The sequence below is a fragment of the Abramis brama genome, assembly GCF_963993115.1.
Source record: "Abramis brama genome assembly, chromosome: 22".
In the NCBI taxonomy this organism is placed as follows: Eukaryota; Metazoa; Chordata; class Actinopteri; order Cypriniformes; family Leuciscidae; genus Abramis; species Abramis brama.
The window spans coordinates 17,345,812-17,363,145 of record NC_139984.1 but is presented as its reverse complement, the minus strand read 5'-3'; the positions used below and the strand labels follow the sequence as shown (position 1 = coordinate 17,363,145).

At 37.1% G+C, this 17,334-nt stretch overlaps 1 protein-coding gene across 2 annotated transcripts in view; it reads right to left on the bottom strand.

Annotated features, from left to right (window-relative positions):
• Nucleotides 1-313: 313 nt before the first annotated feature.
• pax7b (paired box 7b) overlaps nt 314-17,334 on the bottom strand; it is a 54,832-nt gene continuing 37,811 nt past the window's right edge. The window contains exons 8-9 of one of the 2 annotated variants that reach the window (XM_084098487.1): nt 6,883-7,132; nt 314-2,351 (exon numbers count right to left, since the gene is read on the bottom strand). In XM_084098487.1, the coding sequence (XP_083954613.1) occupies nt 2,236-2,351; nt 6,883-7,132 (366 nt within the window). In that variant the 3' untranslated portion in view covers nt 314-2,235. The remainder of the gene's footprint in view (nt 2,352-6,882; nt 7,133-17,334) is intronic. The other variant, XM_084098486.1, reaches the window with a different exon arrangement.

The following is a 17,334-nucleotide window of genomic DNA, read 5'->3' as shown; positions in this document are numbered from 1 at the left end:
ATTAAATCATGATTATAGCTGACAGCGACATCAAAGCAATGAAAAGAGTGTATATGATAAATGCCAATAGATTTTCATGTTTTAAGTATTACAGAAAATGAACATTACAGATTAAAAAGCTCTACATAAATTTAGTAGATGGTAAAGCAAGTGTACAAGATACTTCTTGCCATATATCATCATTGAGTGAACTAAATGCTTAATAAAATGCACAAGTGTTATAAATAAAATAAAAACATATTAACAGATATTGTGAGCATATATGACTATTGTATGATACATTTAGTGAGTGATGAGGAAGAAAGAAGCAGTCTGTGTTTCTTTGTCCACTTTTTTGAGCTTTAATCCATAACAGATATGCCAGTGCTACAGTAAAGACACCAACAGGCTGAAGGTAGTAAATGCCAATACAAGTTCCCACTACGCTAGTATTTCATACAGCTGAATAAATTATGCCATGATAATATACACACATGCTGAACGGAAATATATCAAAGGAAAATACATATGAGCAAAAAGGTAAACAACGAAAGAATAAAGAGCAACTGAGTTTGAAACGATTTGGGAAATGTGTATCGCCTAGTCAGATAGTGCTTTATATATCCCAAAGATAGAATAATGATTGCAGTAGAAATGAGTGCTACACACTAAAAACATGATTTTTTTTCACATTTCTTTTTTGTCTTTTTTATTTACTAAAAATATTTTAAGTGTTAAAATGGAAATGTCCTGTTGGCACATGGTCATGTGTTCATGTTTCAGTTATTCTCCTGAATATATATGGCATTTTAGGGCACGTCTGTAGTGACACTGGAGCACAGTTCAGTTTCAGTTCATCTTAGCCACAGAAATCGTCTCTGAGGTTTAAAACACAGCTGAGAAAAGGTGGATTAAGGAGCCATTGTGGCGAACATTAAATGTAAACACAGATCCATAAATGTGGTCATATATTCCATCTCTCAATATAATAGCTTGGAAATTTTTAAGACAGTTATTCAGAGACCATCACACTTTTGAAATGTAACCTGGCATAAGACGTTTTTCTCTACAAATCAGATTCCCATTGTACAGTTTCAGTCCATTCTTTTACAGTGACCACAGAGACAAATGAAGTTCCTTGTGAATAAGAAAAAAGTGCTACCAATTTAGTACATCCCCCTACAAAATATCCGAGACATGAATTTACAAATCGCCCTTCAGCCTTTAGATGGCTAATATCGGATTGCTTTTAAGTTCTTTGATAAATTGCAAGCTATATCAATACTTTCCATGAATAGCCAAGAAGCATATTGGAAAGTATATAAAATGCCATAAAATGCTAAAAATGGCATTTGCCCATCAGGGCTCATTATAGTGACCACAGAGAATAATTTAGTCTGTGTTCATTGCAAAAATTAATCAAAACTATGTAGCCTATTTTTGTCATTTGGTCATCATATTCCAGAACAATGCATGTTTTTAAGATGAAATGATCATAAATAACACTGATAATTTACCCATATAGAGCAGGTCACAGACTGCTGTTTAACCCCATAACAAGGCTCCTCCAACCCAGATGCCCAGGTTTTGTGGAATGTAAGGTTTAAGATCTAAATAAACCAATCGTAGACGTTCGTTGTAGCTTTGCAAACAGCCTTCCTGCGTATATCCATCAGAAATGTAATGTTGCAGAGCAAGGCCTTGTGGTTAAAATAGAAACAGGAACTAAACATGAGAAAAAATAAAAATGAAACATGTAAACAAAGAGTAATTAATTACAATAGTAAATGCAACAGCAATAGGAACAACCACATTTATAATAACAAATATAATTATAATACCATCATTTTCAGTTCTATAAACAACATGGTCCGAACAGTTTGGAATGGGCAAGCAGTAACCTATGTGTGCTAACACTGGATGCCGACAGGCAGGGCTTTAGTGATTTGGGATCAGACAATTGATGCTCATTTTTCCCTCAGCTTCTTTCTGAAGCCCTGAAAGGGTCTCTTTGTTGTGAAAGAGAGAAAGGATCGGGACGAATAAGGAGATGCGGCACAATAGTGTCTTTTTTTTAAATGTGGAATGGCTTTTGTATTCACACTGCTATAGGTAGAAAGTCTAGGACTGCCTGTGTTTTTATATAATTTCTCTTGGTCTCGTTCACTCCTAGTCAGATGGTCCACGTGTGGGCGCTGCAGAAAGAATGCTGGGATGCTGGTGAAGCACATGGGTGGATGTTCAGTTCGAGAGCCATCAATACGCCTGTCCCGTCTCCACCTGTAGCAGTCCGAGCACAGCCGAGTGCTCTCCGAGCTTCATCCTTCTCTGCGTGGACAAGCTCACATTCTTAGCCAGGTAATCCACCGCAGCTGCACACAGAGACCAAAACAACACATTCATTTCTCAGAGATATGAAACTCATGAAGTGACAGTTTTTGCCTGGATCTGTAAGTGCACGCAATTCATACAGATAATTATGTTCTGAGATGAACACATTACAATTCTGTTTATTTTCTGTGACTTATATAATATAAAATGTGTAAGTTATTAAAATGTCTGATCTCATTAAAAGGCTAAAAGTCTTTTTTTTTTGTTGCCATAATCAATCAATCAGTCAATCAAATCGATCTAAAGTACACACAATTTATACAGTCAAATACTTGAATACACCTTTTAAAATTCAGTTTTGTTTGTGGCGCATCTAAAATTGTTATGAATTTATATAATATTATATATATTTTAAGAAAATAAGCAATTTTTTTTTTTTTAAATATCCATATATATTTTTTTTTTTTACTTGAAAAAGTTAGCGTGGTATAGGCAACATATATGACAGGAAAACCATAACACGGAGAGATGATGCTCTTAATGGAAGTTGGAATGGACGTTTAGTTGAAAGACAAATTGAGTAAATCAGAGAAAACAATTATATTCATATAAATAGATTTCCTTTTTTTAATAGATATATTTTTATTTTTCACCTTTTAAAATTTTAATGAATAAAAATATTAAAAAAATATTATGATTAAGGTTAAGAAAAGATTATATTAGTACTGTTAAATGTAGGGTTGTACCACTGGACATTTTTTAGAGCCTTTGAATCTAAATTAAAATGAAACCATGAAAACAAATGTTGCATTTCTGTCGGACATCATTATTTGTCAGTGTTTCATATGAGCAAACTAATATTTTTATTTTTACATCTTTTAAAAACATTTTTGAAAATAATGATTACATTTAGGAAAATATTATACCACTTTTACTTCAGGGTTACACCACTTCACATTTTAGTGTCTCTGAATCTTAATTTAAAAAAAAACAAAAGAGTTTTTTACCCAAAATGTATTAAATCCAAAAAGAAAGGGGACATTTTAACATTTTAATCTCGGACATCTTTATTTGTCACTGATCCATATAAGAAAACTAGGATGGGTTTAGTTTTGGGGTTGAGTTTCAGAGCAGACACTTCGCATCACTGAGCTCTCATGAACACACTGCTGATTCCAGAGCACCTGTTCCCCACTGTCACTCATTCCTGTCATAGTGAGTATTCCTCAGCACATTCCTCATTATGTCTGTCATCCCTGTTCTCAGAATTCCACACTTTCTATCATATAACATCATATTGTGACATGCCAGTCTATTCCATCTATCCATCTTTCTTTTAAAAATGCCACCCAAAACACCATAAACAAAGAAACAAATTTTAAATAAATAAATGCAAAAAAAAAAAAAAAAAGCCATTTCAAAGTTCTGTTTAGTTGATGTAGCTAAAACTTTTTCAGCTGTACTGAGTAGATTTAGATAATAAGTCCACTCGATTTTCTACGCCTGTGAAAACGGTTTCTGTTGATCAAGATTAGTATCTGTACGGCTACGCAAAATGCAATAGAGAGGGGAGAGACGGCAGAAAAAGTGAAGAGATTCCCACCAGATAGGTGTAGCACACAAAATGGTGTGACTAACATATCACCTGAGGGCATGACTCTCATTGGATTGATCTGGAGTCTGGCTTTACTGGGAGATCTTTATCAGGAGCACGTGTCGACTCTATCCCGCGGGCTAATCCAGGGTCAGAGGGCACCCCGAGTCCCGCTCGCAACCCAGGACCTCAGCATTGATCTGCCTCCCATCTCACACTGCTTCAATTTAAATACACAAGCTAAAGACATTAGGGACATTTGATTGGTGGAAAAAGACAAGTGAATCGGGTTTGGGGTTGCGAGGACATACCAAAGACAGGATGGAAGTGGTGCGGCGCAAAAACCGAGGAAGCTCCAATTATCCCCTCTAGCCACTTCCCTTTTAAAACAGAAAAGCAACCCTCACTGAGTCCAACTGGAATTGGCTAACTTATTAAGTTAGCACAGCGCAAGCTGTAACCTTCAGGTAATTATTTGCATAGACGTTTCCCACCTACATCCTCAAAGCCGAAATGGAAAAAATGAAAAGTGGAAACTGTCGAGCGGAGGAGGTTAAACCTGAGGGCTTTGCATTTTGAAACTGACAGGATTGACTTTTCACTACTTTTTTTTTGTTTTTTTGGAGTTGGCATTGCGAACACAGCCACTCCTTTTCCGACAAGCGGTAAACACAGTGATCATTTGATCAAAATGTCAACAACAATGACAAAATGCATCACGACAGAGACGTCTATGACTAATGGATATAAAAAGGCTTCTGAAGGTGAGCATTAGCTCACTGGCATTAGCTTCTGGGATGTCAAGTCTCTCTGATGTTTTTTGGTCGGAGGCCCTTTGATTACCCCAGTCGAGGAGGTGTTATTTGAACCTCTACTTCCTTTATTCATCATTAGCAGAAGTGTCGAGGCGGGGCAGAGCGAGGGGTGCGTGCGGACGGTGCCAGACATCTGTCAGTGTGACAGTAAGCGCCGCACGTTAGCGTCTGTAAGCAAGAGCAAAAAAGGAAGCTGTCAGGGAACGGCGGCGCGTACGGTAGCTGCCGCATACCTGTGGGTGGGCTAGCTGTCTGTACTGGAGACACTGGTGCTGACAGCTAGCAGAGAGAGTAATCACAGCTCATTTAACCTCTCTCCCTCAGGAAGCCTTCCTTTCCTGTCAGCACCGTTTACTGCTTAAATCCCGCTCAGACTGAATCTTTACCTTCCCTAAGAGAAGCACAGAATCTGCTCTCTGACACTCACGGTCACAGCGAACACACGCAAACACGCGCCTCTACAAAGTGCGCCCCTAAGCTGTCTCACGAATTTCAATGAAATATTAGACAGGTTGGGCTAAATCAGTGATTTTGCACCCCATGGAACATTTAAAGGAACAGTTAAACCAAATTTCTGTACTTGACTCAAATAAATTGTAGAACTGAATATAAAATAACTGATTGTAAATGATTTAATGAATAACTTACTAGGCACACTTTTCCATGTAATAGAAAGTGAAAACATAAAAGTGGTTCATGACACATTATACTGCAAGTCTTCTTATGTTATATGTTAGCTTTGTCTATAGGAACAGACCTAAATTTTAAGTTGAACTCAAGAACCAGATCTGCTTAATTAATGAACGAATCATTCACGTCTGTTTCGTAACTGATCAACTGATTCATTGAAAGAATCTGTTACTTTTCTCATGAACTCTCATGATCTAAAGTGCATGATTTCATTTGACTTAAAGTTGCTTTAAAAATACTTCAGATATAGTACACTATAGTGCACAAGTTGTATGGACCACTTTTATTTAGATTTTGTTTTGTGGAGATTTTGGAGCTTTACAGCAAATATATTTAGTGGCTAGGATATTTAACTAAAAATTGTCCCTTTGCGTTCCATAGAAGAAAGAAAGTCATATGGTTTGGAACAACTCAGGGAAGAAATGAATGAACTATTTCTTAAAAATGGTTCCGGGGTCAAAAGTTTATAATAATTATTTGCAATTTCTTTCTTCTTTCTTTCTTGTTTAACCTTAACACATTCATTTCTTTTATGGAAGTAAATCCAGTATAACTGCAGTTCTCAACCTTTTTGACGTCCACTGTCAAAGACAATATTCAGAAGACCCCAAGATATTCTTGGTACTTATGCTTTTTCAAATATTTTTATTTACAGAAACTAAAAGAAACGAAAATACCTGCATATACTTCAGGGTACACACTTTTTATAACCAGTGAATTAACTGAATTAATGAATTAATTCGTAATTTCTTTCCTAATTATTTTTTTCTAGACAAACTACCCGATACATTATTTTGAGCTTGACGTGACTAGAAAATTGTATATTTATTATAAAGATTTCCATGACTTTTGCAGGTAATCACACTTTTAAAATTCCCTCATACTGTATATCCAGCTTATATCCAAGACCTGGCACTACAAAAAATACTTTCATTATTCTTTTTTTCTTTTGTCAAATCAACTTAAATTAACTAATATTGTTCTATAACATAATATTTTGAGTTTCTGTTGATTAAATCAATCTCTGTCTTTGTATTAACATTTTAAGTTCATTGAAACATACTCAATTGATACTTCATTGATACTTTTTAAGTTAAACCAACAAAAATAAATTTAATCCCAATTGTTGAAGGAACAACAATAGAATTTCAGTTTACATCTTGATTTTTAGATGTTGTCTTGATCAAGTCATCTTAAAGCCCATTTAGAAGTTTGCCTTGGCCCCATAGTGGGTCTCAGCACCCTGGTTGAGAAATCACTGCAGTTTAATATTAAAAAGAAGTTACTACTAGGAGTTTAAAGGAACACATTTTAGGTTTGGTGTCAATGAAGGGGTAATTTACATTTACATTTATTCATTTAGCTGATGCTTATTTTATCTAAAGCGACTTTCAAATGAGGACTACAAGTGGAGCTGTGGGGGTAAATGTGACAAAAAAAAGCTATTTAAGTAAAGAGTAGAGAGGCACTTACTCTGGCCGTACTGACTGTATTGGTAGCCTGCAGTGACGGGGTCCACGCTGTAGCTGGTGGTGCTGTACGTAGGGTGGCAGTAGGACTGGGTGGAGGTGAGGCTGTCGGCGGTCTTGATAGGCTCGGAGCGCTGGCTACAGCTGGCTGAGATGGGGTTGGAGGCCTCCAGGCCGCTGTGCAGGGGGGATATGGAGAACTCATGCTGGGACTGAGGGGCCACGGCACTGGGGTTGCTGAGGATGCTCATCACCTGGTGGGGAGAAAGGAACGAGAGGCAGGATCAGCAAAAACACATGGAAAACACTTCATATAGGCAGTAAATCTACATGTCACTCAAAGTTCAAGGCCTCATCCCTGATAGGGGTTAAACATCTTCACAACGACCCTTTTCCTGCATCCCAAGGGAGCATTTACCAGCCTGAAAACAGTGTCAGCCTAAATAACAGAGACAGAAGGGACCAGTGTAGGGCTGGGTGGTAGAGGGGGGTGTTCAGAGAGTGCCAGGATTGTCTGTCCTAAGGCTTTTCTTTATAACAAGCTCCCAGGGTGAGTTTAATCTGGAGCCCTCAGCCATCCCACAGTCTCAACCCTCATGAATGATTAAAATAATAAACACTCATATTACAGTAGATGCCCCCAGAGTTTAGGAGATTAGACACTTGACAAGGTCTGTCCTTGTTTCATGTAAAATTGTTTACATCAAATATAACCCAATAAATTGTGCAATAGTACTGTATAATAACTACTGTATAGTAATATTTTAATATATTCTACCACCATCCCAAATTTTGGAATCATTAAGTTTTTTTTTAAGAAGCCTCTTATGCTCACCAGGGCTGCATTTATTTGATAGAAAACATACTAAAAATATTTTCAAATATTATTACAATTTAAAATAATTTCTCTATTTTAATATATTTTAAAATGTAATTTCCTGTGATGGCAAAGCTGAATTTTCAGCAACACATTCTCACTCCTAACTCGTCACATGTTGACGCTTGGCCTTAAAACTATTGGTTATCCAAAACATATTCTTTATAAGGAGTATGAGCTGATGCCCTTGGATAGAAGATATACGGTACCAACCTGTAAGTTGAATGGGTATAAATTCTCTCTTATCCCATTATCAATTAAATTATTGAACAATAAGGAAATATTGGTGTGTGTGGGTAGATGTGTAATGTGTTGGGCATTGTGTAATGTCTTATTTGTTGGTATAGTGCAATATTAAAATTATGAAATGACTGATAAATGCCATTTGGAAATGTTATGTGTGTTGTATGGATGAAGTGTGACTGTATTGTGGATTGTTGGGTGTTGACCTGCTCTTTCGATTGTCCTGCTCTCTGGTGTTTGAAACAAATTTATCCTAAGGGAGACAATAAAGGATAAACTAACTAACTAACCAACTAAACTAACTATACATATATCACATTTACATATTCATACATACAAACACACACCGACACACACGCACACCTATTCACACGCACCTATTCACAAAAAAAAAAAACTGTTTGAAAACCACTGTGAAACAACCGGATAGAAGGGGTGGAGACAGAGGGGGGAAAAAGTGTGTGAAAGGAGGTTGCTCTGCCTGCCACATGCTCCCCATCCGCAGACTGAAACAAAGCATCCTCCTGAACATCAGGTTCACGTTGTGGCTCGCTACGCCCCGCTGCCCTTTGGCCGTCTCAGGACCCAACCTGCTAAACCAATTAGCCCATCACAGAGCTGCTGCGAGCGAAATCAAGCCCACATGCACCGCTCAAAACAACATCCATGGGCTATTTGTTGAAGTCTGATACAACCCAGGAGTTGACAGAGGACTCCAGAATAGTCAGCTGCACATTGGGAAATAAATCAGTGTACTAACGCAAGGAAACAACCCACCAGTGTGCATACATGCTCAGACGCATGGCCTAAACAGATAAGTGAATTTAGACTAATATCCTCCCAAAGCTTCCAGGAAAATATGGAGCACTTGAAACATATTAAATACATAAAAGGGCACTTGAAACAGTGCATGTTGGACTATTTGAGTGCGGAAAGTCCCTCTTCTCAGTTGTGGCGCATGTGATATATGATATGAGCTGGCCAAGAAGACTTCCTGTGATGAAGGTAGTGGAGAGAGAGAGGGAAATGTGTTAATTAACGGGGCAGCACATGGCGGGCTGTCACACCGCTGAGCGCTGGTGTTTGACCCTGGACACGGGGCGATGGGTCAGGGGCAAACCGCCTGCCCGACAGGGGGCTGAATGGGCAGATGGAGGGGAGACAGACTTAACAGGCGCTTAATTGAGGTCTGATTATATTCATCTCTAGCCGTTAAATGAAATGCTCAGGTCTGAATGCAGCACTATTGTGTTGAATGTGTTGGATGCAGTTTTAAAAGTCGGTATGAAATGAAATTCAACCTGTATATTTTCTATATGCACACTTTTGATCTTATTGTGAACATTTCATCAATGCAGGTTTCTTATATTTTTCAAATTTTTCTCGTAATTTTTAATCAAAATGTCATAGATCTTACAGTAAACCCATTGTTTAAACCCAGCCCTTTCTTACAACCAACTGCAAGCTTGCTTTCAGATCTGCCTCCATCCAATCAACAACCGATGGATTGAACCATGTCACCACATTTTTCACTTTTCTTATAATCCATTTCATTCAGATATACATCACAATATGAAAGAAAAGATCTGTCTCTACTTCTGTTTTATCACGACTTTAAATAACTGAGTAATGTCTTATTTGTCTTTATAATATGTCATCTAACATCAGTGACATTTAATCATAGACAAGCACTGACATCCAACCTTCACCATAGGTGCCATGTCTGATTTAACAAATTATCACAAATTGTGTTCATCACAAAAAGCTATTATACGACTTGGGACATAGTGCCTGAGACGAATGAACACATTATGCTTTTGGAGCTTCCAAAAAAAAGAAGAAAAAACACCACAAAAGCATCATAAAGGTGTTCATATGACTCAGACACTATATTCCAAGTCTTTTGAAGTCATAATAGCTTTTAAATTGTGAAATTTAAATGTGATGAACACAGTCTGATTGACAGATGTGGTCACTTTAAACACACTGGGGCGGTCACACTACACATTTTATTCAATCGACTTCCATTCATTCACATGCGAATGCATCAGATTGGAAACGCAAGCTCCCGCGAAAAGTGTCGCAATTTGCTGCATTCCAAAGTTCAAGTTTGGTGAACTCTGACCTGTGAATTCGCGTCACAAGAAGACGTGTGACCAGTAGAAGATCGATACTTCACGGCATGACTTCTTGTCTCGGCTGAATTAAAAATCGAGTATATTAAATATGTTTTTACATTTTGAATATATTACTATTTGTTTATGTTGAATTCATGTTTATAAAAAAAGCGTGACATCATATCACGACCGTTAGTGTGACTGTGGCTGTATGGGAAAGTGCTGCATGAAGATTCTTCATTTTGTGTTTTGATGGGAAAATAACAGCAAATGGGTTTTGAAAGTGATTAGATTAAAAAAATAGAGTAAATAATGACATATTTATTATGTGAAATACTCTTAATATTTTATATATCTATACCTCTGCTCATTTAAACTAGGAATAACAAGAATTTCCAGCAATCCGCAATGAAGTTGTGAAATTCTGTAATCCTCTATATTCCCCAAATACTGACGTTTCACTGTAATATGAGGTAATTTGAGCTAATAGTAAAGCTTGAGCCTATGTAAGTTCAGCATCTCCCCAGGAGTGGAGTTTTAATCAGATGAGCGGGGGACGCTAACACAAGGGGTGTCAGCCCAGAATGTGGGCAGAGAGGTGGGAGAGCGCCGGGTGCCTGACACCTCCATTCAGTCCTTCGCTTAAGCAGCCTGTAGCCTGGGTGATGCCATTATTGTGCTGGAAGACAAATTATTCAAATCTTCAAATTTAGCATAACCTTATTGACATCAATTAAAGTGGCAAACGGAGAATATTCCAGCCCGGTGAGAGGTAGAGCCTGGCTTTTATCACGAGAGGCAGCACGTGGTGAGGCTATTGTCAGCTCAATCCTCTCGCCGCACAGTGCACCGCGGAGAGAGGCCTGCCTTAAACCGCTGCGCCCAGCCAGCTGTAATTAGGACATTCAACTTAAAGTGCACATGGAGCCACAACACAAACACTAACAAACAGCAGGACTGCCTGTGAACTCTTTACATGGGCTACTGCACTCACAGTGGGACAACTGCAAAACAGAAGGGCTAGAAACGAGAGTCTGGCTCTGTTTTAGGAAGGGCTCATTTCTCAGCCACGATTCTGTCACAGGAATCGTTGTGCTCAATTAAAAGACAGCTTTTTTTCAGGGTTTGTACAAATACTGTAAAATGAAATTCCAGGACTTTTCAAGCACTGCTTTTTTGGTTTTCAAGGACTAAAATCAGAGATCACACTTATCAAACAATATCTTTAGTATTTTTTTAAAGTATTTTTTAAAACTCAAATTACAGATTTAAGGTATCCAAAATACAACTTACAACGCATTTAATAATATATTTTAAATACAAAGTTTATAATGGCTATTATTGTTCATTAAATAATATTTTATATTATAATGTTGGCAGTACTCTCGTATCGAGAAAGGTCTGATGGGGGCCGCAGTGTTAGTTTTGCGTGTAAAGATTGTATTTGTGTTTTTTGAAATGTATTTGAATAAGTCAAGCACTTTTCAAGTACCTCTTCGTGAATATGGCTGTTTTCAAGGGTTTTCCAGGACTTCATTTTTAAACAGTCAGATTCAAGTGGGCTACTTTAAGCACCTTGTACGAACCCTGTTTTTTAGAAGTGGATGAAATTAAATGTTCCAGGCTAAATACAAGTTGGATGATTAGCATATATAGAAAACAACATTGGCCCTCAGTTTGAAAATAAAATAAAATTATAAAATGGTAAAAATAATAAAATAAAAATATATAAAATAGTACATTTGCCCCCATAGACATTTTTATGTATTGGGATACTGTGTATCAGGGTTTGGGAAAATGATAAATATGCCAAATGTGGTATTCATTTTTTATATTGTGTAAATAAACTGAGTATCAGTCGAAGATTCTGTTAAAGGGCAAAAATTATAAATGATAACTTGGATGACCTTGCCTGCAGTTAGAACCTAAGACTATAACCGAGTGGAGTCAACAGCCCAGCTAGATGCAGAGTTGTAATCTATTATTTCCTGCCATTGCTAAGTAAAAATCAATATCCTTTCCACATGTGTAACCTTTTTTGTATCTGATAGGGCTGGTGGGAGGAAGCTGGAATATTTGCCAATCAATCTGGCTGACAAACAACATCCCCAGGCAGTGCGACAAACACCAGAGGACAAATCCAGCCCGGCACACACAAGCACACAGTACGTACACCCTGGCTGAGACACACTTAACTTTCTTGAGCCCTTTCAAAGGAACCCCTCACCCCCACAACCCTCAACCCCCCCACCCAACTATTTCCTCTTTCTCTCACTCGTGCGCTCTCTTTCATTCTGTGAAGCATCCCCCCAGTAGCTAGGCTTTCATTTGTTGTCGGTCTGTGTGAGAGCTGCTAGTGCAGATAATGCCAGGCAGGATCCAGTTTAAAGGACATAGCTGCAGGCATTTCTCCTTTCCCTTGCTCCTCTTCACTTTCTGTCTCTCCACAGATAGATTACTTTATAAATAATAATGAAAAGTAATTAATTCTCTCAACTTCAGAGCCCTCTAGCCTGCAGCAGTGTAAATGTAAAACTGGAAATTGATACAATGTGCATCCTTTCAGATAAACAAACAGTGCAGAGGCAATAAAAAGGAAAGCTTTTCACACTACCATAATTTCCTTAACTGTCAAATTATAGTTTTTTGTCTGAGTCAATGTTTGACGTGACTTGGTTCTTTGTTGGAATTTTTTTTTTTTTTTTTTGTGCCGAAATGGAACCAGGCTCATGCTTAGCTGGAACAAAACTGAAGTGTGATGACAGTGATTTTGGTCTCTAAAAGGGGGAAAACAGAGAGGCTAATTGAACAAAACTGGAACTAAACACTTCCACAGAAGACGGCTTAATAACAGTACACTGTTAACAATGTGATATATAAATAATCACTAAATCACTACATAAACCACTGTAATTTGGGGAATTAAAAAAAAACAGAGTTTTAGGGCTTGCTGGAAAAATACAATACAATGTTAAAGTAAATTTGGGGGTTACGGGATTTCAACCCCCTGTTCTATGTTAAATAAAGGTTAAATAAAAGCCATAGAAAATAACTGACTCAAAATCTGTAAATGAATACTTAAAAATATAAAAATATATTTAAAAAAATGTACATTGTAAAATAAATAAATAAATATATATATACTTTTTGATGTTAAATAAATCCAAAATTATTGGAGTATACATTTTAGAAAATACTAGTTCATTCTTTCTACCTCAAAACTTCACATGTGATCCAATGTGTTTTTTTTGCTATTTACATTTTTACTCTAATTATTTGTGACATTTACAAGCAATTTCTACATTGTATCCTGCACCATTTTTTTATTTATTTTTTAAATCTGTGTATACATTTCATTATATATTATACTAATATAAAGTGTGTCATATATATTACATGTATAGATTATAAAATATATTAATATAACAGTAATATAATTTATATAAAATATCTGCTTCCAGTTATTATGTCAATAGATTATATAAACGAAAATACACTCGTAACATGATTTGTCAGAGAATAACAAGTGTTATGCTGTAGGTTTTTCATAGGTGAGTTTTCTGTAGAGAGCTATAGTAGCATAAAAAGACACTCAGAATCCCTGACAATACAGCCCAGAATCTGGCCTGTCCACCTGCTCTGAGAGAGAGAGAGAGAGAGAGAGAGAGAGAGAGAGAGCGCGCAAGCACAGAAGGACAAATGTGGGTGGAGACTCTAGGAGGACAGTGTGTGTCTATGTGCCAGCCCTGCTTCTGCACACACACAAAATCTCTCTTTTTACACACAATCACACTCAGCTTAATCTGTCCAAGACTGGATTTGCTGGTGTGTAAGAGAGCGGCTCTCATTTTACTGGAATATACACAGGCATGTTGGGAAAATGTCACCTGTACAGGAAGCTGGAATTACAAGGGTTGATGTCATAAGGCTATCTTGCACAGCTAAAGGTTACATGTCCTACCCTTCTAGACCTCAAGTCTTAATATCATACTTACATAGATCAGCTGTAGTAAATAAACTGGTTTAAGGGGGATGTATGCGGTATGAATTCAGTAAATACATAAAAAAAGGCATTGCTTCCAAAAATGATATTGGATTTGAGGATTAGGAAACAGAGCACAATGTGCTCTTGAGTGACACGACTATAAAAACACTCAGTGACTTCGGCATTACATTTCAGGGGCAATATGATGCAATGCCACTGTAATTAAAGAAGCACTGCCATTCTTTGTCGGGAAGTCGCTTTCCAGAGAGAAACCATAATCCTTAAACATCCCAACACCCACAATGCCAGAATCAACTAGCAAACAATGCCAAGAGGCAAGAAAGCAAACAGGCAAATGCATAAATGAAAATGTGGACATTTGAGCGTGGTAGTTCCAGAATGCTGTGATGAGTGATGCAATTCCACCCAGATATGGGCAACACAATCATGACTCAGTGCTGATTAGTTAAAGGTAAAGTGTGCCTTTCTGTATGGTGTGAAACCATACAGAATTGTAAAAACAATTTGTTACAAATAATAATAATAGTTATACACAAAATATAACAATTTAAAAAATAATCTCTATAATTAAGTATATAAATATGTATTTTCTCCAAATTCACACCAGAGGACAATATTGTTACACTATTGTTCAAAAGTTTTGGGTCAGTACAATTTTTATAATGTCTTTGAAAAAAGTATTTGCATTTATTTGATCAAAAGTACAACAGTAATATTGTGAAATATTATTACAATTTAAAATAACAGTTTTCCATCGTAATATATTTCAAAATGTAATTTATTCCTGTGATGCAAAGCTGAATTTTCAGCATCATTACTCCAGTCTTCAGTGTCACATGATCCTTCAGAAATCATTCTATTATGATGATTTACTGCTCAAAAAACATTTCTTAATATCTTAAAGTTGAAAACGGTTGCACTGCTTAATATTTTTGTGGCAATAATGATACATTTTTTTAGGATTTTTTTTTTTATGTATAAAATGTTCAAAAGAACAGCATTTATTTGAAATAGAAATATTCTGTAATATAATAAATGTCTTTATTGTCACCTTTGATCCATTTAAAAATATATTTTTTTGTAAAGTGGTAGTGTATGCCGAATCCATTCAGGACACTCAAACAAACAGATTGCAATTCCAGAAATTACACCAATCACTTTTAAACATGCATTAACCATTATAAATACTCTATATAAAGTATCTTCTGTGATATTGTTCACTGTAAAGCCTCGAGATATCAAGAATGCAAGGGGCTAATCATGCAATATAAATTTGTTTCCACATATCATCCCCAACATTAGCTGGCACCATTAATAGGGGAGACACTATGAGTCTTCTAAACATACATGCACTCACACAGCAGAATCAGACCATCATGACATCAGTGCAGTCGCCTTGAAAGATGAGCAGCCTGAGACGCAACGCAAGACCCCCACCTGAGAGACAAAATGGCCATTTCTGAAATAAACACTATTGCATAAAATCAATTAGTGGTTTTGTCACGGCTGGAGGCAGAGGTGGGTAATTAGAAGACCCGTCTATTTACAGCGGGACCTTTGTGGGATCTCTCTCTCCCCTAGTGGCAGGGAGCAGATGACATAGATGATTTCCTGTCCTGGCTCGATGTCACTGCGTTAATTGGCCACAGCACATTAATTGAAAGTGAAAAGAAGAGTCGGCCAAAAGCGGAGAGGGCGGGGGTGGGCGTTTGACTGTGAGAGACTGTGATATAGAGTGGAAGCGGAGGGTGAAGTGGCTGGGGAGTCTTTAATTGTTTCAAATTAGGCATGTGATTGACAGTGACAGAAAGTGGGCATTGACAAGCTGGGCCCAGATGAGAACGATTAGCGTGCGACCAGACAAGCTGTCACTTCTCGCAACATGTTATCTGTAGGAAATATTATGCATATGGCTCTTTTAACCCTGTATAGTAACCCAGGGCTCTGAGAGAACATGATAGGAACCAATACGATAAATCACTTACACTGACAGTTACATAAAACAAACATGGTGGGTAAAACTTTACAATGACGTCCCATTTGTTAACGATAGTTAATGCATTAACTAATATCAACTAACAATGAGCAATACATTTGTTACAGTATTTATTCATAATGTTAATGTTGGTTAATATAAAATGATCTTTGTTAGTTCATGTCTGCTCAGGTCCATTAAATAACATTAACAGATACAGCTTTTGATTTTATAGTAAATGTTGAAATTAATATCTAAAATTAATAAATACTTTAGAAGTATTTTTCATTGTAAGTTAATGTAGTTAACTAATGTTAACCAATAGAACCTTATTGTAAAGTGTTACCACATGGCAAATAGGTGCAAACTAAATTATTATATTATTATGTATGATGTAAAGCAACAAAATGGTCTGCAGAATTCCATAAAATTGTAACGTTTCATTAAATATGTTCTAGATATCATCTAACCCTTACATGTTTGTTTATTATATTTAGTAGTGTTTAGAATGATAGAAAGTGGTATTTACAACTCCATTTTACCAGGTTTACATGCATTCCGCAAAATTTCACATATTCTCCACTCAAATCAGCACAGAAAACTTGGAAGAAGTCTGCAGATTCTATATATTTCTTTTAAAAGGAAGGAATAGAGAGCCATGTCTGGTTCTCTGCCCAGTGTCACTATAGGCTACAACCCTTAGTTTTATTTTTTATTTTATTTTGTTGAAATATCTTGCATAACAGTCACTGTTAAGCGGCTCTAGTGTAATACGGACAAGGCTTTTCAGTACCACTGGACCCTAAATGTCCCAAAGTGCTACAAGGCCTGGAGTTAACCAAAGGTTAATGAGCTGATATAGGAAAAAGTGTGAGGTGCAATCTGATTATTTTATTCAGTGTTTGCGGATGTGTGAGATAGATTCAGTCACAAGGAAAGAAACATCCCCCTCTGACCTCTCATCCCACCCGCCGATCTTTTCACGCCTTCGCGCTGCCGCCGCCTCCGCTTCTGCCAAATGAAACGTCTGCTTTAAATGATTTCACAAGGATCGGCTCGGCAGCAGCTAACGCCGTCCAAGAATAATGCAAGGTGGAGAGTTGGCATAGGAGGCGGGAGGAAGGGGGTGTTTGTTTGCTAAGAACAGCAGGGAGCAGGCCTAGTGAAGAATGTCAAGTCAAATTGTTCTTGACAGAGTTAATATCTGCACCTCATAGGGATAATTACATGTAAATAAA